This window comes from Salmo salar, chromosome 14 (genome assembly GCF_965601325.2).
Source record: "Salmo salar chromosome 14, fSalSal1, whole genome shotgun sequence".
NCBI lineage: Eukaryota > Metazoa > Chordata > Actinopteri > Salmoniformes > Salmonidae > Salmo > Salmo salar.
Genome location: NC_138304.1, coordinates 42,542,393 through 42,566,555, shown reverse-complemented (window position 1 = coordinate 42,566,555; position 24,163 = coordinate 42,542,393). Strand labels below are relative to the sequence as shown.

General features: G+C 42.4%; 1 protein-coding gene across 1 annotated transcript; it reads left to right on the top strand.

Annotated features, from left to right (window-relative positions):
- The first annotated feature begins 2,909 nt into the window (after positions 1–2,909).
- Positions 2,910–23,727, top strand: LOC106569662 (fibronectin type III domain-containing protein 7). Its single transcript, XM_082961396.1, has 12 exons — positions 2,910–3,163; positions 3,844–4,104; positions 5,324–5,581; positions 5,981–6,250; positions 7,527–7,781; positions 7,860–8,117; positions 10,307–10,567; positions 10,998–11,252; positions 11,554–11,811; positions 14,411–14,440; positions 15,698–15,731; positions 22,875–23,727. The coding sequence occupies exons 1-11, from the start codon at positions 2,944–2,946 to the stop codon at positions 15,727–15,729; spliced, it is 2,358 nt and encodes a 785-aa protein (XP_082817522.1). The 5' UTR covers positions 2,910–2,943; the 3' UTR covers positions 15,730–15,731; positions 22,875–23,727.
- The last annotated feature ends 436 nt before the right edge of the window (positions 23,728–24,163 follow it).

Genomic DNA, 24,163 nt, shown 5'->3' with positions numbered 1-24,163 from the left:
TAGAAACTGAACATAGAAATACAAAAACAGACAAACACCCCCTGTCACGCCCTGACCTACTCTACCATAGAAAATAACAACTTACTATGGTCAGGACGTGACAGATATAAAATATCAACGCTTTAGGGGAAAACCCTCTGGCCAGTGGCTGTCCATCCATGAGAGGTGCCTTCCACAAAACTCTCAATACAGAGAGAAATAGGTCATGAAACATTGTATCGGACAAGTGAACAGAAAGTCATGTCTTGAGGCTATGTTTTTGTGTCTTACCACAACAATAACATAGTGCTATAGGTGACTCGTACAAAATAATGTCTGATTTTCTCCCTTAGGATATAGGCTTCCCTCTGTTTCAAAGGATATGAAGGCCTACATTTGAGAGATAATTATAGGAATTCCTAACATTCCTGTCAAATGATTTGAAGAACTGTTTATCTTGAAGTAAACAACTGAGTAGCTGTCCTCCACCCATCTGGTGAAACAAATAAATCATAGCTCCTATAATGGCCTGGTACATGCTAAACTAAAGCCTGGTGTCTTGCTTTTACTGTAGTTATGTTGAGCTATTAGCTGCTTGTAGGATAGATTGGGCTATAGCTAGCATACCATTCTCATGACAGGTAATACTCACAGGAGGTGTAGAATAGCACTTAGCAACGCAGTATAACTGGCACAAATCTCCGGTTTATTGTACAACCTTGGTTGTTACATCTGCTCCTGCCACGCCCTCTACTTCTCATCTTGTGTCTCCTTAACCTGCCACCACTCCCCCAGTGCTCTCTCCCTCTCTCTGTGTGTGTGTATATGTGATTGTGTGAGTGGAGACCGGTGTGCTGGAGGCAGAGCAGATCCCCACCAGCTGCAACCTGTTCCATAATCAAGACCTGTACAAATACTCAGCCCTGCCACTTCCACGCTGCCAGTTCGTAGCCTCTGCTCAGTCGGTCTGCGTTTTAAAGCTGTTTGTTCCTGCATAGAGCTTGTAATGCTGTTATGCCTGTTTTTCCCTTAGCCTGGCGCTGCTTTTCTCTGTGCTAAAGTTCCGTCCACTCTGACTCTGGTCCCTGTCTCCAGTCCCATGTCTCGTCAGTCCTGCTGCCGTCCTGGACCCCCCCCCCCCCCCCCCCCACTCTACTGCTTCCTTGGATTCCTCTCCCGACCTGCTTACCCAGCCCCAACATCCCTCACTCTAGCCTCAGCCTCAGCACCTGGCTCCCTGCAATCCGCCCAAGCTTTCCCTGGCCTGCACCCCTTCTTCCCCATTTGTCAATAAATATCTTGGTTACCTTATCCCTGTCTCCTCGTCTGAGTCTGCCCTTGGGTTCACCTGCTCCGCACCGCGTAACATTGGTTGTAAACTCTTAGAAAAACAAGGTGCTATTTAGAACCTAAAAGGTTCTTCGGCGGTCTCCATAGGAAAACCCTTAGAAGAATCCCTTTTGGTTCCAGGAAGAACCCATTTTGGTTCCAGGTAGAACCCCTTTTGGTTCCACGTAGAACCCTTTTGGGTTCCCACGTAGAACACTTTTTGGGGATTCATGTAGAACCCTTTCCACAGAGAGTTCTATATGGAGCCCAAAAGGGATTTACCTCGACCAAAAAGGTGTTCTACCTGGAACCAAAAAGGGTTCTCCTATGGGGACAGCTAAAGAACCCTTTTGGAATCCTTTTTCTCAGAGTGTACAGTCAGGTGTTGTATCTCCAGCACAACAGGACGTTATCCACTGTAATGCAGAGCCATGCAAGCATCATTTTGCCATTATACAACTGGATATTTAACTCACCAACATACAGCATGCAGTACACAGATAGCACACATGAACACACCTGGCCTATGACTGTAACACTATAGCTAAGCCATTATACATACATTTACTCAACTGCTATTGTTGACTAATGACAGTAGCTTTTTAATGGGGCACAGTGTAATAGTGCACCTGTGTACATCCAGTACTACAATTGAGTAGGCTATCTTTCCTCCTCCTTCTCTGATAGGCCTGTTGGCACCCTGGCAGTGGGAGGGCTCAATCTTTTGTATTTGCTGAAAACAATACAAGAATTGTCATTTCATTCCCCCTAAAAAACGAAAACCATCAAAGTTAAGCCCCTGACACTACCCTGCAGTCATAATCAGAAATAGCATTAGCCTACTATACATCTTTAGCCTCAAGGCAGAGGCTCTCCAGGAAGAATGGGAGCAACAGATTTGAAAGTGTTACAGCTTTTGCTTTTAATCAGTTTATCTGAGGTAAGAACAGATCTTTACTAATTAGACCTACAAATAATGTGTTGCTTAAACAATCTTAGTGTTGATTATTGCAGTTGTATATGATATTGTTATTCTGCTGTGTCATTGTAACTATCTGAAAACATGCACGTTGTATGATTCTAGAAATGCATAGAGACAGAGGGAGACGTTTGGGAAATAAATACACAGGCTCTTTTGAGTAACACTGCTTTCAACAAGTGTATGCCCAACCTTGGCTCAATGGACACATTCATTCATTGAGGAGAAAAAAGCCCTGAGCTCACTGACCAGTCCTGAAATCTGTGTTGAGTGAAGAAAAAAATGTGCTGCCTCGCGGCCTGTCATGCAGGGAGAATATTATACAGGCCAGGGGTATAATGTTCCTTCTAGGGATAAAATATGAAATACCACCGCTACCGTTGAAATGGTTTCCGTTAGCGTTCATGTTTATGTTTGGTTTTCAGATATGTGGAGCGCAAAAAGGTATTCAAACAACCCTTTGTTAACTTTTTAAAACAAACTTTCCCACATAATTGTTTGAGAGACGCACACATTAACATTCTCTTTTATTTCACTGTTATTACACCATTATAAAGTACATGCAAATAATGAGCCTAAAATGTATTTAATGATTTCTGTTCTTTCACAACGTTGCAGACATAACATTATCCGTGTTCCAAGTGTCCACAAAAAGTATGACGGTGCGATGGAGTCGTTACTCTGGCGCCAGCTCCTACAAAATCACCGCCACACCAAAGAACTCTCCTCGACCGTCCGCATTCGCCCAGTTTAGCGGGAACTCCGTCATGGGCTCTGTTAACTCTCTCTCCGCCAACACGATGTACACCATGCGGGTCGAGGCCATTGACAAAGCGGGCAACGTCCTGAGCAGTGCAGAGTTGGACGGGAGCTCATGTATGTATGCATGCATAATGGCCATGTGTGTGCGTAATGGACATATTATGAATTATGTATAACGCATTGTAGGCCTGCTATTCTCTCAATGCTTTGAATAAGGTATTTGAATAATAAGAAGATGATGATGATGATGATAATTATGATGATGATGATGATAATTATGATGATTATGATGATAATGATAATTATGATGATGATGATAATTATTATGATGATGATGATGATGATGATAATTATGATGGTTATTATGATAATGATAATTATGATGATGATGATAATTATGATGATGATGATGATAATTATGATGATTATGATGATAATGATAATTATGATGATTATGATGATGATGATAATTATGATGATGATGATGGTAATGATAATTATGATGATAATGATAATTATGATGTTCATGATGATGCTGATAATTATGATGATGCTGATAATTATGATGATTATGATGATGATAATGTTAATTGTGATGATTGTGATGATGATGATAATGTTAATTATGATGATGATGATGCTGATAATTATGATGATTATGATGATGATAATGATAATTATGATGATTATGATGATGATCATGATGATTATGATGATGATGATGATGATCATGATGATGATGTCTATATCCCTGTGTGTGATGATGCTCTGTTCTGCTCTGCTCTGACCACCAGCCCCCGAGGTACCTACCATTAAGCAGGCCTACTCCAAGCAGAGCGACAGCATCACTGTGGAGTTCAGTGAGGTGATGGGGGCGAGCGGCTACATTCTGCGAGCTGAGTCTGAGGTGGGAGACTTCTTCTCAGAGACCGCGGTGACCAGCTCCCCGGGCACCGTGCTGCAGCTGCAGCCGTACACAGACTACACCCTCAGTGTCATGTCTGTCAACAGCGCGGGACGCAGCCAGCCCTCAGCACCCGTCCAGATCAGAACGGGTAGATGGTTTAGATACATACACCTGTCCAGGTTTATACACCTTTTCACATACACCTGTTTAGATACATACACCTGTCCAGGTTTATACACCTGTTCACACACACCTGTTTAGATACATACACCTGTCTAGGTTTATACACCTGTTCACATACACCTGTTTAGATACATACACCTGTCTAGGTTTATACACCTGTTCACATACACCTGTTTAAATACATACACCTATCTAGGTTTATACACATGTTTACATACACCTGTCCAGGTTTATACACCTGTTCACACACACCTGTTTAGATACATACACCTGTCCAGGTTTATACACCTGTTCACACACACCTGTTTAGATACATACACCTGTCTAGGTTTATACACCTGTTTACATACACCTGTTTAGATACATACACCTGTCTAGGTTTATTAAAATAAACTTAAGTTTGTTACAATAATTAGAACGTAAAATGATAATTAGTGTCTATCTGATCCAAGCCACAAAAAGAATCGATCACAGACAATAAGTCTATCCCTCAACTTTCACTCACTCTTCAACTGAAATTAAAAGTTGTTTACTTAATATGGTAATGACTGTATCATGACTGAAATGCTACCTCTCCATAGTGTCTGAGAGACAAAGGGCTGCTATCTCCATAATGGAGTGCAGTTTCACAGCTCTATTGTCATAGTGGGTGCCTTGTGCGGAAACTGTATCTCCCCATTTAAGCCTTAAAACATATCAGAATATGAAAAGGGAAACCATGAGAACTAGGTTCTCCTCTCCCCAAGGAGAACTGGACGTATCATAAGGACAGGAAAATGGATTCTATTTCACTAGCAAACAAAAAAGATGACTCTCTGTTTGGCCAGGTTTGAACTATTTCAGTGTATTCTCTCTTCTTTTATCTTTGCCTGGAACAGGTTTGTTTCCTTCCTGGATAGTATCCTCTCTCTCTTTCTCTCTCGCTTTCTCTCTCTCTCTCTCTCTCTCTCTCTCTCTCTCGCTTTCTCTCTCTCTCTCTCTCTCTCTCTCTCTCTCTCTCGCTCTCTCTCTCTCTCTCTCGCTTTCTCTCTCTCTCTCTCTCTCTCTCTCTCTCTCTCTCTCGCTCTCTCTCTCTCTCTCTCTCTCTCTCTCTCTCTCTCTCTCTCTCTCTCTCTCTCTCTGCCTCCTTTCATCACATCTATTAGTTTATTAATCTACCTTTTTTCTCCCTTCCCCCTCTTCAGTGGTGGTGGCCCCACAGCTAAACTCCACCTCTCCCAGAAATGACACCATCCTGGTGACCTGGTCCCCGGTCAACCACACGGTCCTCTACACCCTCTGCATCATCAAGGAGGGCTCCAACTCTCGCCTCAAACTCAACACCAGCGACCCATTCATGACCTTTGATGACCTGGAGCCCGGTACCACCTACTGCATCAAGGGCATGGCCTGGGACCTGGAAGGTCGCCCCGGAGACGACCTCACTGTGTGTCAGATCACCCGTAAGCATGGCAACTAGGTGTTTGGTTAATAATATTAGCTTGTATTAAAACCTCTCAGGAGAGAGAGAGACCTGGCAAGATGCCAGAAAGGGAAAAGTTATTTATGCTTTGTATCTAAAGACACAATACTGAACAATAGACACAATGTAACACATAATCAGCAAATAACATCAGTCTTTGAAATTGTCAAAGCCTGGAAGAGTCACTTGGTGGGAGGTGTCTGCTATGGTGCTGGTACAATTTTCCGTCATAGCCTGTCCACTAGATGTTGGCACAGTTCATTAGAACCCAGGTATGACTTTATATTCCATCTAGATGTATGAGTGTGTCTATGTGAATATGTTCATCTCATGTTCATATCAGTAAATATATTTTTTTGTGTCGTTCTTTGAATAAATGTATCTGTCCCCCCACTAGGTCCTCTCAGCCCTGAGGCCATCGAGGTGTTTTTGACCCAGACTAGGTCTGGGGGTTTGGCAGTCTACTGGCAGATGGTGCATGGGGCAGACGTCTACTTGGCAAGGACTTCTACTGGTCAGAACTGCTCTGCCTCAGAGAGGTTCTGTATGATCAGCCCACTGAGCTGCGGGCAGAACCACAGTGTGACTGTTACTGCCGAAAACAGCGCTGGAACCAGCAACCCCTCTGACCCTGAGGAATTCATCACATGTAGGTATACCCCCTGACCCTTGACCTCTTACCTCTGGCTCTGGCTCTGACCCCTAACCCCAAAATCAAATAAATTAATCAAATAAAAATGTATTGGTCGAGTATACAGATTTGCAGATGTTATCGCTGGTGCAGCGAAATGCTTGTGTTGCTAGCTCCAACCGTGCAGTAAAACATAGCAATAAAAATAATACACACATAATCCAGAAAATAAAAAAACATCATAATATAGGATGAGCCATGACTACAGTAGAATACAGTATATGTATATAAAGTAAGTAAAACAGTATGTAAACATTATTAAAGTGACCAGTGTTCAATGACTCTATATACATAGGGCAGCAGTCTCTAAGGTTCAGGGTAGAGTACCTGGTGGTAACCAGCTAGTAACAGTGACTAAGGTTCAGGGTAGAGTACCGGGTGGTAGCCAGCTAGAACAGTGACTAAGGTTCAGGGTAGAGTATCGGGTGGTAACCAGCTAGAACAGTGACTAAGGTTCAGGGTAGAGTACCGGGTGGTAGCCAGCTAGAACAGTGACTAAGGTTCAGGGTAGAGTACCGGGTGGTAGCCAGCTAGAACAGTGACTAAGGTTCAGGGTAGAGTATTGGGTGGTAGCCAGCTAGAACAGTGACTAAGGTTCAGGGTAGAGTACCGGGTGGTAACCAGCTAGAACAGTGACTAAGGTTCAGGGTAGAGTACCGGGTGGTAACCAGCTAGTAACAGTGACTAAGGTTCAGCACACTGTACAGGGCGAAGGCTGGCTAGTGGTGACTGTTCAACAGTCTAATGGCCTGGAGATAGAAGCTGTTTCTCAGTCTCTCTGTCCCAGTTTTGATGCACCTGTACTGTCTTCAGCATGGCTCGGGTGGCTGAAGTCCTTCATGATCTTCCTGTGACACAAGGTTCTGTAGATGTCTGGGAGGGCAGTACTTACAACACTACACTGTAGCCATACTAACATGAGTGTTTCCGGTGTTATTACAAAGGTAGGAGGTCAATGTAAGCTGACCTCCCCAATATTATTACTATGATGTAAGGTAATGTAATGTTATCCTAATCTCTCTTGTTTCTCTCGGGCACACATATGTAATAATAGTGTATTTACATGCACTTGCAATACTTCCAGTGTTATTACTATGGTATAAGGTAATGTAATCTCTTGACTCTCTCGTCACACATATGTAATAATAGTGTATTTTATTACTATGGTATAAGGTCTATAATGTAGAGTCCTGCCTGGAGTTATATGAATATCGCTCTTGTGTCTCTCTGTCAGTCCCATGCCCTGTGGAGCAAATCTGGGTAGATGAGCACCAGGCGGGTAGCTGCTGGGTGTCGTGGACTGAGATGCCCCTGGTGGAGTACTACATCGCTTTTGTCAAGAGAGACGACGGGTCTGAGGAGCGCTGTAACACCACTGACACCACCTGTCACTTCTACTGCATGTGTGGCTACACCTACCTCATCACCATGTTCACCTACAACCAGGCTGGCTCCAGTCCACCGGGAGATGTGTTCAATTATACCACCAGTAAGAGTTATTATACTGTCCACACACACACACACACAGCTTTGTCAAGTCACTCATCTCTCTTCTCTTCCTCCCTAGTTCCCTGTTGCCCAGAGGACGTTACCATAGCACTGGTGTCGACGGAGACCCTGGAGATCATGTGGTCGTCGGTGCGGGGGGCGGAGCTATACGAGACGACGGCGGAGGAGATTGATGATGTCATCCACTGTAAGGACACGGCACCTGTGTGTGCTCTGTCCGACTTACGCTGTAACACACAGTACAGTGTGGTGGTGACACCATGCAGCGAAATACGAGGCTGCAACCGCACCTGCAAACCTCACACACATGAGACAGGTAAAACACACATCAATACAATAGGTAACAAACAGTGCAATGGTGTATTCACTTTAAATTACATAGAAAACATTTTATTTTAAGAATGAGATCAGCTCTTCCTCAACTTTACTGTCTTTGTTCTACATGGGATCTCACTTTACCATTACAAGACCAGTAGAGGCTGCTGAGGGGAGGACGGCTCATAATAATGGCTGGAACGGAGCGAATGGAATGGAACCTAGGTTTCTTCCTAGGTTCCTGCCTTTCTAGGGAGTTTTTCCTAGCCACCGTGCTTCTATAGTCGTGGCCAAAAGTTTTGAGAATGACACAAATATTTATTTTCACTAAGTCTGCTGCCTCAGTTTGTATGATGGCAATTTGCATATACTCCAGAATGTTATGAAGAGTGATCAGATGAATTACAATTAATTGCAAAGTCCCTCTTTGCCATGCAAATGAACTGAATCCCCCAAAAACATTTCCCTGCATTTCAGCCCTGCCACAAAAGGACCAGCTGACATGTGACACAGGTGACATGTGTCACAGCTGACATGTGACACAGGTGTGAGTGTTGACAAGGCTGACAAGGCTGGAGATCACTCTGTCATGCTGATTGAGTTCGAATAACAGACTGGAAGCTTCAAAAGGAGGGTGGTGCTTGGAATCATTGTTCTTCCTCTGTCAATCATGATTACCTGCAAGGAAACACGTGCCGTCATCATTGCTTTGCACAAAAAGGGCTTCACAGGCAAGGATGTTGCTGCCAGTAAGATCGCACCTAAATCAACCATTTATCGGATCATCAAGAACTTCAAGGAGAGCGGTTCAATTGTTGTGAAGAAGGCTTCAGGGCACCCAAGAAAGTCCAGCAAGCGCCAGGACCGTCTCCTAAAGTTGATTCAGCTGCGGGATCGGGGCACCATCAGTACAGAGCTTGCTCAGGAATGGCAGCAGGCAGGTGTGAGTGCATCTGCACGCACAGTGAGGCGAAGACTTTTGGAGGATGGCCTGGTGTCAAGAAGGGCAGCAAAGAAGCCACTTCTCTCCAGGAAAATCATCAGGGACAGACTGATATTCTGCAAAAGGTACAGGGATTGGACTGCTGAGGACTGGGGTAAAGTCATTTTCTCTGATGAATCCCCTTTCCGATTGTTTGGGACATCTGGAAAAAAGCTTGTCCGGAGAAGACAAGGTGAGAGCTACCATCAGTCCTGTGTCATGCCAACAGTAAAGCATCCTGAGACCATTCATGTGTGGGGTTGCTTCTCAGCCAAGTGAGTGGGCTCACTCACAAATTTGCCTAAGAACACAGCCATGAATAAAGAATGGTACCAACACATCCTCCGACAGCAACTTCTCCCAACCATCCAGGAACAGTTTGGTGACGAACAATGCCTTTTCCAGCATGATGGAGCACCTTGCCATAAGGCAAAAGTGATAACTAAGTGGCTCGGGGAACAAAACATTGATATTTTGGGTCCATGGCCAGGAAACTCCCCAGACCTTAATCCCATTGAGAACTTGTGGTCAATCCTCAAGAGGTGGGTGGACAAACAAAACCCCACAAATTCTGACAAACCAAGCATTGACTATGCAAGAATGGGCTGCCATCAGTCAGGATGTGGCCCAGAAGTTAATTGACAGCATGCTAGGGCGGATTGCAGAGGTCTTGAAAAAGAAGGGTCAACACTGCAAATATTGACTCTTTGCATCAACTTCATGTAATTGTCAGTAAAAGCCTTTAACACTTATGAAATGCTTGTAATTATACTTCAGTATTCCAAAATAACATCTGACAAAAATATCTAAAGACACTGAAGCAGCAAACTTTGTGGAAATTAATATGTGTGTCATTCTCAAAACTTTTGGCCATGACTGTACATCTGCGTTGCTTGCTGTTTGGGGGTTTAGACTGGGTTTCTATATAGCACTTTATGACATTGGCTGATGTACTGTAGAAAGGGCTTTATAAATACATTTGATTGATTGATTGATCAAACACATGGAATCCATGTGTTTGATGTATTTGATACCATTCCACAAATTCTGCTCCAGCCATTACCACGAGCCTGTCCTCCCCAATGAAGGTACCACCAACTCCTGTGTACAAGATAAGGATAAGCTTTAGCCAAACAACAAATTAATCAACTAACCAATCAACAAATTAATCAAGTAACCAGTCCATTAACCCCTCGTCTCTCCTCTAGCTCCCTGTTCTCCAAAGATCCTGAGTGTATCTCAGACCAACTCATCCTCGAGTGTCAGTGTCTTGTACACGGCCCCCAACACTCCCAACACCACCTACACTGTCACAGCCGTGGGCCTTAATGACACACACACCTGTCAATCACTCTCCACCTCTTGCCAGCTCACACAGCTGCCCTGCGGAGCCACCTATGATGTCACAGCGTATGCCAGGACAGCAGTGGGGCCAAGCCTGTCCAGCTATAGCGTGCCCCTGGAAACAGGTGCGGGAAAGCCTGTATGACAGAGTGTATGTGGTTGTTAGGGCAAATCTAAAACGATATCCTATTTGTGCAGTATGGGAATAGGGTGTCATTTGAACCATAGATGTACAGACCATAGATATACATACCATAGATATATAGACCATAGATGTACAAACCATAGATATACATACCATAGATATATAGACCATAGATGTACAGACCATAGATATACATACCATAGATATATAGACCATAGATATACAGACCATAGATATACATACCGTAGATATATAAACCATAGATATACAGACCATAGATTATACAGACCATAGATATACAGACAATACAGATAACTCTCGGGCAGTCTCATTTGACACTGTATTGCCTATGCAGTGCACTAGTTTTAGCCAGATATCTAAGAATCTGTTCTGTTCTGTTCCCTCGCCAGGTCCCTGCTGCCCCCACACCCTGACAGTAGACCAGGTGACCCAGGCCATGACCAACGTCACCTGGTCCCCCGCTACAGGGGCACGCTCCTATGTCACGGCGCTGACATCATCTCGGGGACACGCCAAGTGCCACACCATGGACACACACTGCCTGATGGGATGCATCACCTGCGGGACCAACTATAGCGTGAGCCTTGAGGCCATCAGCAGGACAGGCCACAAGGCAGAATGCAGCTATCATGGGTTCTCATCCAGTGAGTATGCATAGGCTACACACACACACACACACACACACACACACACACACACACACACACACACACACACACACACACACACACACACACACACACACACACACAGCTAGTCAAAGGTAGATATACTGCAAACACACCCACACACACATACATGCATGAACGCACAGAATATTCTTGTACACTCAACAAACTGCTAAAGAATCACAAACAAACACCAATATTTCCCCCCAATTTGCATCCTGTCCATTCAAGACCACGTCATGTAAATCTTCAATCTTTCCTCCTCTCTCGCTCCCAGGTGCCTGTTGTCCATCGAGTGTCAAGCTCTACCGGATGGCCAACAAAACTCTGAGGGTGTACTGGCACTCCTCGGGGCCCCAGAACCACACGGTGGACCTGATTGGGACAGGCACCAACCACACCTGCATCCCCCCGCCCCTCAGCAGCTCCTGTGACGTGGCCAAGGTCATGTGTGGGGACGTCTACACCATGGTGGTGGCACCTGTCAATCAGGATGGGAGCAAAGTCACATTCTGTCCCGGCAGGATCTACTCTGGTGAGTGTGTGTGTGTGTAGTTACTTAGTTAGTTAGTTGGTTAGATGGTTAGTTAGTAGTTCATAGCTAGTTAGTAGGTAGCTAGTTAGTAGTTTGTTAGTAGTTAGTTAGCAGTAGTTAGTAGTTGGTTATTAGTAAAGTTGAAGTCGGAAGATTACATACAGATAGGTTGGAGACATTAAAACTCGTTTTTCAACCACTCCACAAATTTCTTATTAACAAACTATAGTTTTGGCAAGTCGGTTAGGACATCTACTTCGTGCATGACACGAGTAATTTTGACAACAATTGTTTACAGACAGATTATTTCACTTATAAGTCACTGTATCACAATTCCAGTGGGTCAGAAGTTTACATACACTAAGTTGACTGTGCCTATAAACAGCTTGGAAAATTCCAGAAAATTATGTCATGGCTTTAGAAGCTTCTGATAGGCTAATTGACATAATTTGAGTGATTTGGAGGTGTACCTGTGGATGTATTTCAAGGCCTAAGTTCAAACTCAGTGCATCTTTGCTTGACATCATGGGAAAATCAAAAGAAATCAGCCAAGACCTCAGAAAAAAATTGTAGACCACCACAAGTCTGGTTCATCCTTGGGAGCAATTTCCAAACGCCTGAAGGTACCACGTTCATCTATACAAACAATAGTACGCAAGTATAAACACCATGGGACCACACAGCCGTCATACCGCTCAGGAAGGAGACGCATTCTGTCTCCTAGAGATGAACGTACTTTGGTGAGAAAAGTGCAAATCAATCCCAGAACAACAGCAAAGGACCTTGTGAAGATGCTGGAGGAAACAGGTACAAAAGTATCTATATCCACAGTAAAACGAGTTCTATATCGACATAACCTGAAAGGCCGCTCAGCAAGGAAGAAGCCCCTGCTCCAAAACCGCCATAAAAAAGCCAGACTACGGTTTGCAACTGCAACTGCACATTTTTGGAGAGATGTCCTCTGGTCTGATGAAACAAAAATAGAACTGTTTGGCCATAATGACCATCGTTATGTTTGGAGGAAAAAGGGGGAGGATTGCAAGCCAAAGAACACCATCCCAACCGTGAAGCACGGGGGTGGTAGCATCATGTTGTGGGGGTGCTTTGCTGCAAGAGGGACTGGTGCACTTCACAAAATAGATGGCATCATGAGGAGGGAGAATTATGTGGATATATTGAAGCAACATCTCAAGACACCAATCAGGAAGTTAGAGCTTGGTCGCAAATGGGTCTTCCAAATGGACAATGACCCCAAGCATACTTACAAAGTTGTGGCAAAATGGCTTAAGGACAACAAAGTCAAGATATTGGAGTGGCCATCACAACATCCTGACCTCAATCCCATAGAACATTTGTGGGCAGAACTGAAAAAGCGTGCTTTTTTTTGTTGTTTACCTTTATTTAATTAGGCAAGTCAGTTAAGAACAAATTGTTATCTTTAATGATGGCCTAGGAACAGTGGGTTAACTGCCTTGTTCAGGGGCAGAACGACAGATTTTTACCTTGTCAGCTCGGGGATTCGATCTTGCAACCTTTCGGTTACTAGTCCAACACTCTAACCACTAGGCTACTTGCCGCCCCAAAAAGTGTGTGCGAGCAAGGAGGCTTACAAACCTGACTCAGTTACACCAGCTCTGTCAGGAGGAATGGGCCAAAATTCACCCAACTTATTGTGGGAAGCTTGTGGAAGGCTACCCGAAACGTTTGCCCCAAGTTAAACAATTTAAAGGCAATGCTACCAAATACTAATTGAGTGTATGTAAACTTCTGACCCACTGCGAATGTGATGAAAGAAATAAAAGCTGAAATAAATCATTCTCTCTACCATTATTCGGACATTTCACATTCTTAAAATAAAGTGGTGATCCTAACTGTCCTAAAACAGGGAATTTTTACTCAGATTAAATGTCAGGAATTGTGAAAAACAGAGTTTAAATGTATTTGGCTAAGGTGTATGTAAACTTCCGACTTCAAGTGTAGTTCGTTAGCTAGTAGTTAGTTAGTTAGTTAGTTAGTTAGTTAGTTAGTTAGTTAGTTTGAAGTTCATAGCTAGTTAGTTAGTAGTTTGTTAGTAGTTTGTCATTAGTTAGTGAGTTAGTGAGTTAGTTAGTTAGTTAGTTAGTTAGGAGTTAGTTAGTTAGTTAGTTAGTTAGTTAGTTAGTTAGTTAGTTAGTTAGTTAGTTAGGAGGAGTTAGTTAGTTATTTAGGAGGAGTTAGTTAGTTAGTTAGTTAGTTAGTTAGTTAGTTAGTTAGTTAGTTAGTTAGGAGGAGTTAGTTAGTTAGTTAGTTAGTTAGTTAGATAGTTAGTTAGTTAGTTAGTTAGTTAGTTAGTTAGTTAGTTAGTTAGTTAGTTAGTTAGTTAGTTAGTTAGTAGGAGTTAGTTAGTTAGTTATTTAGGAGGAGTTAGTTAGTTAATTAGTTAGTTAGTTAGTTAGTTAGTTAGTTAGTTGTTCGTTAGGTGGTTAGTTGTTTTGTTGATTAGTTTGTTACTAGTTAGTTGGTTTGTTAGGCAGATAAATATATTCTGTGGTAGATAGGTCAAACTGGGAATGTCTACAGTTAGTTTCTATCTAATGGCATTGTTCTCATTCTCTTACAGTGTCCTGCTCCGGAAGCAATGTAGGAATGGGTAAGTGTCTGGCGTCCGATAGTAAACTTCACCGGGCAACTTGACTGACATTGTATATCCTACCCAATACACTCTAAAAAGAAACGGCTCCTGGAAGAACTTTTATGGGTACTTCACATTGAAACTGTGGGGGAACCTCTTCAAAGAACCCCCTTTAATGGTTCCTCGAATAACCTTTTGGGGTTCATTTGTTCCATTATTAATCAGCATAACATAACAACAATAACAACAATAACACAATATTTTAGTTGTCAGTGTTTATTATGATTTGTGGCAAAGCAGAATTCAAAAATCTAAATATGAGGTCAACTCCCAGCAGAGCTCCAAGTTCAATCAGTATATCCTCTGGCGTGTTAATGTGTTGATATCCTTCGTATCCATAGGCAGAAGGGTTTTACAGTGTAGGGAGGGTGAAGTCTGTGAATACAAAAATAATAATTATACAGATGATTAAGAAAACATGCACATGACAGCTTTCATTCCTTGGTTTTTGTGGTAAATGTGACAACAGTTTTCATACACATACCTTGTCGATAATGTAGAGTCCTCTGGGACCTTCATCGAAGAGCTCAGTGAGGAGCAAGATGGCTGCTGTGATTGAATCCTGTAAGGTTTTAGAGAACCCATTAATATAAATGAGATGATAGCCTAGTGTGATCTGCATGACATTATGTGACAAACCAATACCAATTGTACATACCTTTGTGTGCCTCCTCGTCAGAATACCTGCAGACACACACAAATAAGTGGGCAGTTCAGTCATCTGCGTCCAATGCAGCTAAAGCCCTCAACATATTCTTACCTCTTTGTTGATTGACATCCACTGAATTGTGTCCATTTTCTCTTTTGTAAATAATTTTATAAGGGAGAAAGTGCCCAACAACACAGCCATTGGCACAAATATGAAAAGATAGACGGTATCATGATAAAACAATACCAGTTCAGATCATACAAGGGAGAAACCTTACCTGAAATTGAGGAGAGCTTAAAAATGGTCAGTTAAATGCTTGCACCAGCTGTTTTTCAAATTCAAATCCACATTTTTCAGTTGGGCAGTTAGTTCTTGTGGGTTCTTGCAGGAGGTTCCTCGATGAACCCCACCTCCTATGGGGTTCTTCAAAGTACCTTTTTGGGGCATTTTTCAGTGCCCAGAACCCTAATGTTCTTCAAAGAACTTTGAGGATCTTAGAAGAACCCTTGTTGAAACTCCTCATTTTTGGAGTATATATTGAACACCATTATTTCTCTTCTTTCTAGTGATCTATCGGGGAAAGAGAAGTGTCAATTAGAGGTGAGTTTAAATTGTGTATAACAAAATCATCAACTGTATAATAAAAAACTAAAAACTGATCATAAACTCTGATGTGTAAACTTTTGAAACGTTCATTGTGCCATACTTCATACATCGTCATCTACTATATCAAATTATGAAAGATCCAGAAGAAAGGTGCTTACACAAGACCTGTCCTTTGTGTTACCGCATGTCATAAAGAGTATCGCGTAACTTCATAAGCATCCATAAATTGCATCAGTCTATATGAGGTTGTCAACAACAATAAAGGCTGCAGATAGTCTAGCGGTTAGAGCATTGGGCCAGTAACTGAAAGATTGCTAGTTCAAATCCCTGAGGTGAAAAATATGTTCATGTTACCTTGAGCAAGGCACTTAATCCTAATTGCTCCAGGGTTGCCGTTGATAATGGTTAGCCGTGACCTAACTGTCTGAGGGAGAGTTGGGACAAGCAAAAAAACACATTTACTATTCACAAATGCATCTTAATACACACTTGTGTGAAAATAGGACAAATATAAGCACCAACCAAATTAATTATGTTTTAAGATCAGACCTCTTTGTATAGAAAGGTCAATGTCCCAGTGGAACAACAGACTGAGAGGACAGGTCAGACAGGCATTCTTAGAAGAGGTGAGACAGTATTCTTAGAAGAGGTGAGATAGTATTCTTAGAAGAGGTGAGACAGTATTCTTAGAAAAGGTGAGACAGTATTCTTAGAGGTGAGACAGTATTCTTAGAAGAGGTGAGACGGTATTCTTAGAAGAGGTGAGACGGTATTCTTAGAGGTGAGACAGTATTCTTAGAGGTGAGACAGTATTCTTAGAAGAGGTGAGACGGTATTCTTAGAGGTGAGACAGTATTCTTAGAGGTGAGACAGTATTCTTAGAGGTGAGACAGTATTCTTAGAGGTGTGACAGTATTCTTAGAAGAGGTGAGACAGTATTCTTAGAAGAGGTGAGACGGTATTCTTAGAGGTGAGGCAGTATTCCTCGAGGTGAGGCAGTATTCCTCGAGGTGAGACAGTATTGTTAGAGGTGGGACAGTATTGTTTGAGGTGAGACAGTATTCTTAGAGGTGAGACAGTATTCTTAAAGGTGAGACGGTATTCTTAGAGGTGTGACAGTATTCTTGGACGTGAGACAGTATTCTTAGAGGTGAGACAGTATTCTTAAAGGTGAGACGGTATTCTTAGAGGTGAGACAGTATTCTTAGAGGTGAGACAGTATACTTAGAAGAGGTGGAACAGTATTCTTAGAAGAGGTGAGACAGCATTCTTAGAAGAGGTGAGACAGCATTCTTAGAAGAGGTGAGACAGTATTCTTAGAAGAGGTGAGACAGCATTCTTAGAAGAGGTGAGACAGTATTCTTAGAGGTGGGACAGTATTCTTAGAAGAGGTGAGACAGCATTCTTAGATGTGAGACAGTATTCTTAGAAGAGGTGAGACAGTTTTCTTAGAAGAGGTGAGACAGTATTCTTAGAGGTGAGACAGTATTCTTAGAGGTGAGACAGTATTCTCAGAAGAGGTGAGACAGCATTCTTAGAAGAGGTGAGACAGCATTCTTAGAAGAGGTGAGACAGCATTCTTAGAGGTGAGACAGCATTCTTAGAGGTGAGACAGTATTCTTAGAAGAGGTGAAACAGCATTATTAGAAGAGGTGAAACAGCATTATTAGAAGAGGTGAGACAGCATTCTTAGAGGTGGGACAGTTTTCTTAGAAGAGGTGAGACAGTATTCTTAGAGGTGAGACAGTATTCTAGGAAGAGGTGAGACAGCATTCTTAGATGTGAGACAGTATTCTTAGAAGAGGTGAGACAGTATTCTTAGAAGAGGTGAGACAGCATTCTTAGAAGAGGTGAGACAGTATTCTTAGAGGTGAGACAGTATTCTTAGAAGTGAGACCGTATTCTTAGAAGAGGTGAGACAGTATTCTTAGAAGAGGTGAGACAGCATTCTTAGAAGAGGTGAGACAGTATTCTCAGAGGTGAGACAGTATTCTTAGAGGTGAGACAGTATTCTTAGAAGAGGTGAGACAGTATTCTTAGAAGAGGTGAGACAGCATTCTTAGAAGAGGTAAGACAGTTTTCTTAGAAGAGGTGAGACCGTATTCTTAGAGGAGGTGAGACAGCATTCTTAGAAGAGGTGAGACAGTATTCTTAGAGGTGAGACAGTATTCTTAGAAGAGGTGAGACAGTATTCTTAGAAGAGGTGAGACAGTATTCTTAGAAGAGGTGAGACAGCATTCTTAGAAGAGGTAAGACAGTTTTCTTACAAGAGGTGAGACCGTATTCTTAGAAGAGGTGAGACCGTATTCTTAGAAGAGGTGAGACAGCATTCTTAGAAGAGGTGAGACAGCATTCTTAGAAGAGGTGAGACAGTATTCTTAGAAGAGGTGAGACAGTATTCTTAGAAGAGGTGAGACAGCATTCTTAGAAGAGGTGAGACAGTATTCTCAGAGGTGAGACAGCATTCTTAGATGTGAGACAGTATTCTTAGGAGAGGTGAGACAGTTTTCTTAGAAGAGGTGAGACAGTATTCTTAGAGGTGCAACAGTATTCTTAAAGGTGAGACGGTATTCTTAGAGGTGAGACAGTATTCTTAGAAGAGGTGAGACGGTATTCTTAGACGTGAGACAGTATTCTTAGAGGTGAGACAGTATTCTTAAAGGTGAGACGGTATTCTTAGAGGTGAGACAGTATTCTTAGAGGTGAGACAGTATTCTTAGAAGAGGTGAGACAGCATTCTTAGAAGAGGTAAGACAGTTTTCTTACAAGAGGTGAGACCGTATTCTTAGAAGAGGTGAGACCGTATTCTTAGAAGAGGTGAGACAGCATTCTTAGAAGAGGTGAGACAGCATTCTTAGAAGAGGTGAGACAGTATTCTTAGAAGAGGTGAGACAGTATTCTTAGAAGAGGTGAGACAGCATTCTTAGAAGAGGTGAGACAGTATTCTCAGAGGTGAGACAGCATTCTTAGATGTGAGACAGTATTCTTAGGAGAGGTGAGACAGTTTTCTTAGAAGAGGTGAGACAGTATTCTTAGGGGTGCAACAGTATTCTTAAAGGTGAGACGGTATTCTTAGAGGTGAGACAGTATTCTTAGAAGAGGTGAGACGGTATTCTTTGACGTGAGACAGTATTCTTAGAGGTGAGACAGTATTCTTAAAGGTGAGACGGTATTCTTAGAGGTGAGACAGTATTCTTAGAGGTGAGACAGTATACTTAGAAGAGGTGGAACAGTATTCTTAGAAGAGGTGAGACAGCATTCTTAGAAGAGGTGAGACAGTATTCTTAGAAGAGGTGAGACAGTATTCTTAGAAGAGGTGAAACAGCATTAATAGAAGAGGTGAGACAGCATTCTTAGAAGAGGTGAGACAGTATTCTTAGAGGTGAGACAGTATTCTTAGAAGTGAGACAGTATTCTTAGAAGTGAGACAGTATTCTTAGAAGAGGTGAGACAGCATTCTTAGAAGAGGTGAGACAGTATTCTCAGAGGTGAGACAGTATTCTTAGAGGTGAGACAGTATTCTTAGAGGTGAGACAGTATTCTTAGAGGTGAGACAGTATTCTTAGAGGTGAGACAGCATTCTTAGAAGAGGTAAGACAGTTTTCTTACAAGAGGTGACACCGTATTCTTAGAGGAGGTGAGACAGCATTCTTAGAAGAGGTGAGACAGCATTCTTAGAAGAGGTGAGACAGTATTCTTAGAGGTGAGACAGTATTCTTAGAAGAGGTGAGACAGTATTCTTAGAAGAGGTGAGACAGTATTCTTAGAAGAGGTGAGACAGCATTGTTAGAAGAGGTGAGACAGCATTGTTAGAAGAGGTGAGACAGTATTCTTAGATTTGAGACAGTATTCTTAGAAGAGGTGGGACAGTTTTCTTAGAAGAGGTGAGACAGTATTCTTAGAGGTGAGACAGTATTCTTAGAGGTGGGACAGTTTTCTTAGAAGAGGTGAGACAGTATTCTTAGAGGTGGGACAGTATTCTTAGAAGAGGTGAGACAGCATTCTTAGATGTGAGACAGTATTCTTAGAAGAGGTGAGACAGTATTCTTAGAAGAGGTGAGACAGTATTCTTAGAGGTGAGACAGTATTCTTAAAGGTGAGACAGTATTCTTAAAGGTGAGACAGTATTCTTAGAGGTGGGACAGTATTAGAGGTGGGACAGTATTCTTTGAGGTGAGACAGTATTCTTAGAGGTGTGACAGTATTCTTAGAAGAGGTGAGACAATATTCTTAGAAGAGGTGAGACAGTATTCTTAGATGAAGTGAGACAACATTCTTGGAAGAGGTGAGACAGCATTCTTAGAGGTAAGACAACATTCTTAGAGGTGAGAGAGTATTCTTAGAAGAGGTGGGACAGTATTCTTAGAAGTGAGACAGTATTCTTAGAGGTGAGACAGTATTCTTAGAAGAGAGACAGTATTCTTAGAGGTGAGACAGTATTCTTAGAGGTGAGACAGTATTCTTAGAGGTGAGACAGTTTTCTTAGAAGAGGTGAGACAGTATTCTTAGAAGAGGTGAGACAGTATTCTTAGAAGAGGTGAGACAGCATTCTTAGAAGAGGTAAGACAGTTTTCTTACAAGAGGTGAGACAGCATTCTTAGAAGAGGTGAGACAGCATTCTTAGAAGAGGTGAGACAGCATTCTTAGAAGAGGTGAGACAGTATTCTTAGATTTGAGACAGTATTCTTAGAAGAGGTGAGACAGCATTCTTAGAAGAGGTGAGACAGCATTCTTAGAGGTGGGACAGTTTTCTTAGAAGAGGTGAGACAGTATTCTTTGAGGTGAGACAGTATTCTTAGAGGTGGGACAGTTTTCTTAGAAGAGGTGAGACAGTATTCTTAGAGGTGAGACAGTATTCTTAGAGGTGAGACAGTATTCTTAGATGTGAGACAGTATTCTTAGAAGAGGTGAGACAGTATTCTTAGAAGAGGTGAGACAGTATTCTTAGAAGAGGTGAGACAGTATTCTTAGAAGAGGTGAGACAGTATTCTTAGAGGTGAGACAGTATTCTTAGAGGTGAGACAGTATTCTTAAAGGTGAGACAGTATTCTTAGAGGTGGGACAGTATTCTTAGAGGTGGGACAGTATTCTTTGAGGTGAGACAGTATTCTTAGAGGTGTGACAGTATTCTTAGAAGAGGTGAGACAATATTCTTAGAAGAGGTGAGACAGTATTCTTAGATGAAGTGAGACAACATTCTTGGAAGAGGTGAGACAGCATTCTTAGAGGTAAGACAACATTCTTAGAGGTGAGACAGTATTCTTAGAAGTGGTGGGACAGTATTCTTAGAAGTGAGACAGTATTCTTAGAGGTGAGACAGTATTCTTAGAAGAGAGACAGTATTCTTAGAGGTGAGACAGTATTCTTAGAGGTGAGACAGTTTTCTTAGAAGAGGTGAGACAGTATTCTTAGAAGAGGTGAGACAGTATTCTTAGAAGAGGTGAGACAGTATTCTTAGAAGTGAGACAGTATTCTTAGAGGTGAGACAGTATTCTTAGAAGAGGTGAGACAGTATTCTTAGAAGAGGTGAGACAGCATTCTTAGAGGTGAGACGGGTACTGTACTCTTGGGACAGACAGATGAATTACATGTTTACTGTAGGGAATCCTCTGATGTACTGAATATCTGTCCATTAAACATGGAGAGGAGAAAGGAGGAACGTAATAGAGATATGAGAGAGATGTCAAAGAGTTGGAGCTGAAAATGGTTTGTGACCTGGATGGAAAACGTGTTTGGAAATATGAGGAGTGTTGTGAGGAACCGGACCGAGGGTCTCTTACATTAAAGAGTGACTGAACTGAACCACCAACTTCTCGTTGAAAACGGCCTGTGTGGCATCGATATATATATATATTTTTTTCATTGAACCTTTATTTAACTAGGCAAGTCAGTTAAGAACAAATTCTTATTTACTATGACGGCCTGGATGGAAAACGACGACACTGGGCCATGGGACTCCCAATCATGGCCGGATGTGATACAGCCTGGATTCGAACCAAGGACTGTAGTGACACCTCTTGCACGGAGTGGCAGGGCCTTAGACCGCTGCGTCACTCAGGACCCTCGGGAGCCTTGGGAGTCAGAAACATTTATTCTAGTGTCAAAATTGACTACAAAGTGTAAATAGGATCATTCTGGTCACAAAGTCAGTATTCCAAAACTGATTTTTGTGAGATTTGTTTAACTGAAGATGTCACAACTTACATGAAGGTTTGGTTTTGATTTCAATCCTGCCAACACTGCCTGGCACAATCTAATCAAGGCTGGCAGTAATCAAATCATCCATCTGTTTAGACAGTGGTAATGAAAAACTTAGAAGAAGAACAGGGAAACAGAAAGAAACCTTGACAGCAGAGTGACTGACATTCCGTACAGACAAGAGGCTTGAACAACAGCATCATATAGACAGCTAACACATTAACACCAGTTCTACTGTTATACATCTGTCCCTCTGCTCTGTCCTTATCTGTCCCTCTGTTCTGTCCCTCTGTTCTGTCCCTCTGTTCTGTCCCTCTGCTCTGTCCCTCTGCTCTGTCCTTATCTGTCCCTCTGTTCTGTCCCTCTGTTCTGTCCCTCTGCTCTGTCCCTCTGCTCTGTCCTTATCTGTCCCTCTGTTCTGTCCCTCTGTTCTGTCCCTCTGTTCTGTCCCTCTGCTCTGTCCCTCTGCTCTGTCCTTATCTGTCCCTCTGTTCTGTCCCTCTGTTCTGTCCCTCTGTTCTGTCCTTCTGTTCTGTCCCTCTGCTCTGTCCCTCTGCTCTGTCCTTATCTGTCCCTCTGTTTTGTCCCTCTGCTCTGTCCCTCTGCTCTGTCCCTCTACTCTGTCCCTCTGCTCTGTCCTTATCTGTCCCACTGTTCTGTCCCTCTGTTCTGTCCCTCTGCTCTGTCCCTCATCTGTCCCTCTGCTCTGTCCCTCATCTGTCCCTCTGCTCTGTCCTTATCTGTCCCTCTGCTCTGTCCCTCATCTGTCCCTCTGCTCTGTCCCTCATCTGTCCCTCATCTGTCCCTCTGCTCTGTCCCTCATCTGTCCCTCTGCTCTGTCCCTCATCTGTCCCTCTGCTCTGTCCCTCATCTGTCCCTCTGCTCTGTCCCTCTGCTATGTCCCTCATCTGTCCCTCTGTTCTGCATCTTGTATTGCAGGTAAACCCCTGGAAAGACACAACATGTAATCTACTTATATCAACGTCTGTCCCGTCTGTCAAGAAATCAGCTGAAATGTCATTGTTTTTATTCAGTCCCTCTCCTTTGATTCTATCTTCATCTATCTATGCTGTTTGGGTCAAACATGTGTCCTTAAATGTGTTCAATTACAAATGCTAGCCATTGATGTTTCGTTATCTATATCTGCTGTGTCTTTTCTCCAACATATGTTTTTTACTAACAGACTGAAACTGTGATTTTTGATCCTACTGTTTAGCAGAGAGAAATCATTACAATGTATGTCCTTTGTGTAAAGTCTACCTTTATGGCCCAAGAGAAACAAGAGAAAATGTGTGCCACATCATACATTTGTCTGTGAGCTGTACAGTACGTCTTTTTTTTTTCTTTTTATACATGAAATAACATAAGTATCCCTAAGTAGGAAGCCTCCATAGGGTTGTTGTTAAGCATGTTATGTAACAGTGGTCATATAGCTGTTTGTTGGTCACTGTGAAAGAGGAGCATAGAGAACATACTAGAATACCACTGGAGCTCAGGCTGCTGCTGAGGGGAGGACGGCTCATAAGAATGTCCGGAACGGAGCAAATGGAATGGCATCGAACACCTGGAAACCATGTGTTTGTATGTATTTGATACCATTCCAACTATACCTCTCCGGCCATTACCACGAGCCCATTCTCCCCAATTAATGTGCGACCAACCTCCTGTGCACTGGAGTCATGCCTGGAGTCCTACATGTCATATGGATGATACGTCAGGTCATATTGCAGGGCAGAGAATATTCCCATTGCATTCATTGTGTTCAAACAATAAAACACACCCTATTGCATTACCACACTGTGTGGCGTCAATCAATGAATCTCTTGGAGTAATTCAGACTTATCTCTGAAAGATTAATAATAAAGATATTATGTACATTACCAGTCAAACGTTTTAGAACACCTACTCATTCAAGGATTTTTCTTTATTTTTACTATTTTCTACATTGTAGAATGAAATAACACATATGGAATCATGTAGTAACCAAAAAAGTGTTAAACAATTCAAAATATATATTATATAAATTCTTCGAAGTAGCCACCCTTTGCCTTGATGACAGCTTTGCACACTCTTGGCATTCTCTCAACCAGCTTCATGAGGTAGTCACCTGGAATGCATTTCAATTAACAGGTGTGCCTTGTTAAAAGTTTATTTGTGAAATTCTCTCAACCAGTTCTCACATATACTGAGCACTTTTTGGCTGCTTTTCCTTCACTCTGCGGTCCATC

Coding starts and splice junctions, on each gene's coding strand:
- LOC106569662 (XM_082961396.1), top strand. CDS start 2,944: ATGACGGTGCGATGGAGTCGTTACTCTGGCGCCAGCTCCTACAAAATC. Junction 3,164..3,843: donor AGAGTTGGACGGGAGCTCAT/GTATGTATGCAT, acceptor TCTGACCACCAG/CCCCCGAGGTACCTACCATT. Junction 10,568..10,997: donor TAGCGTGCCCCTGGAAACAG/GTGCGGGAAAGC, acceptor TTCCCTCGCCAG/GTCCCTGCTGCCCCCACACC.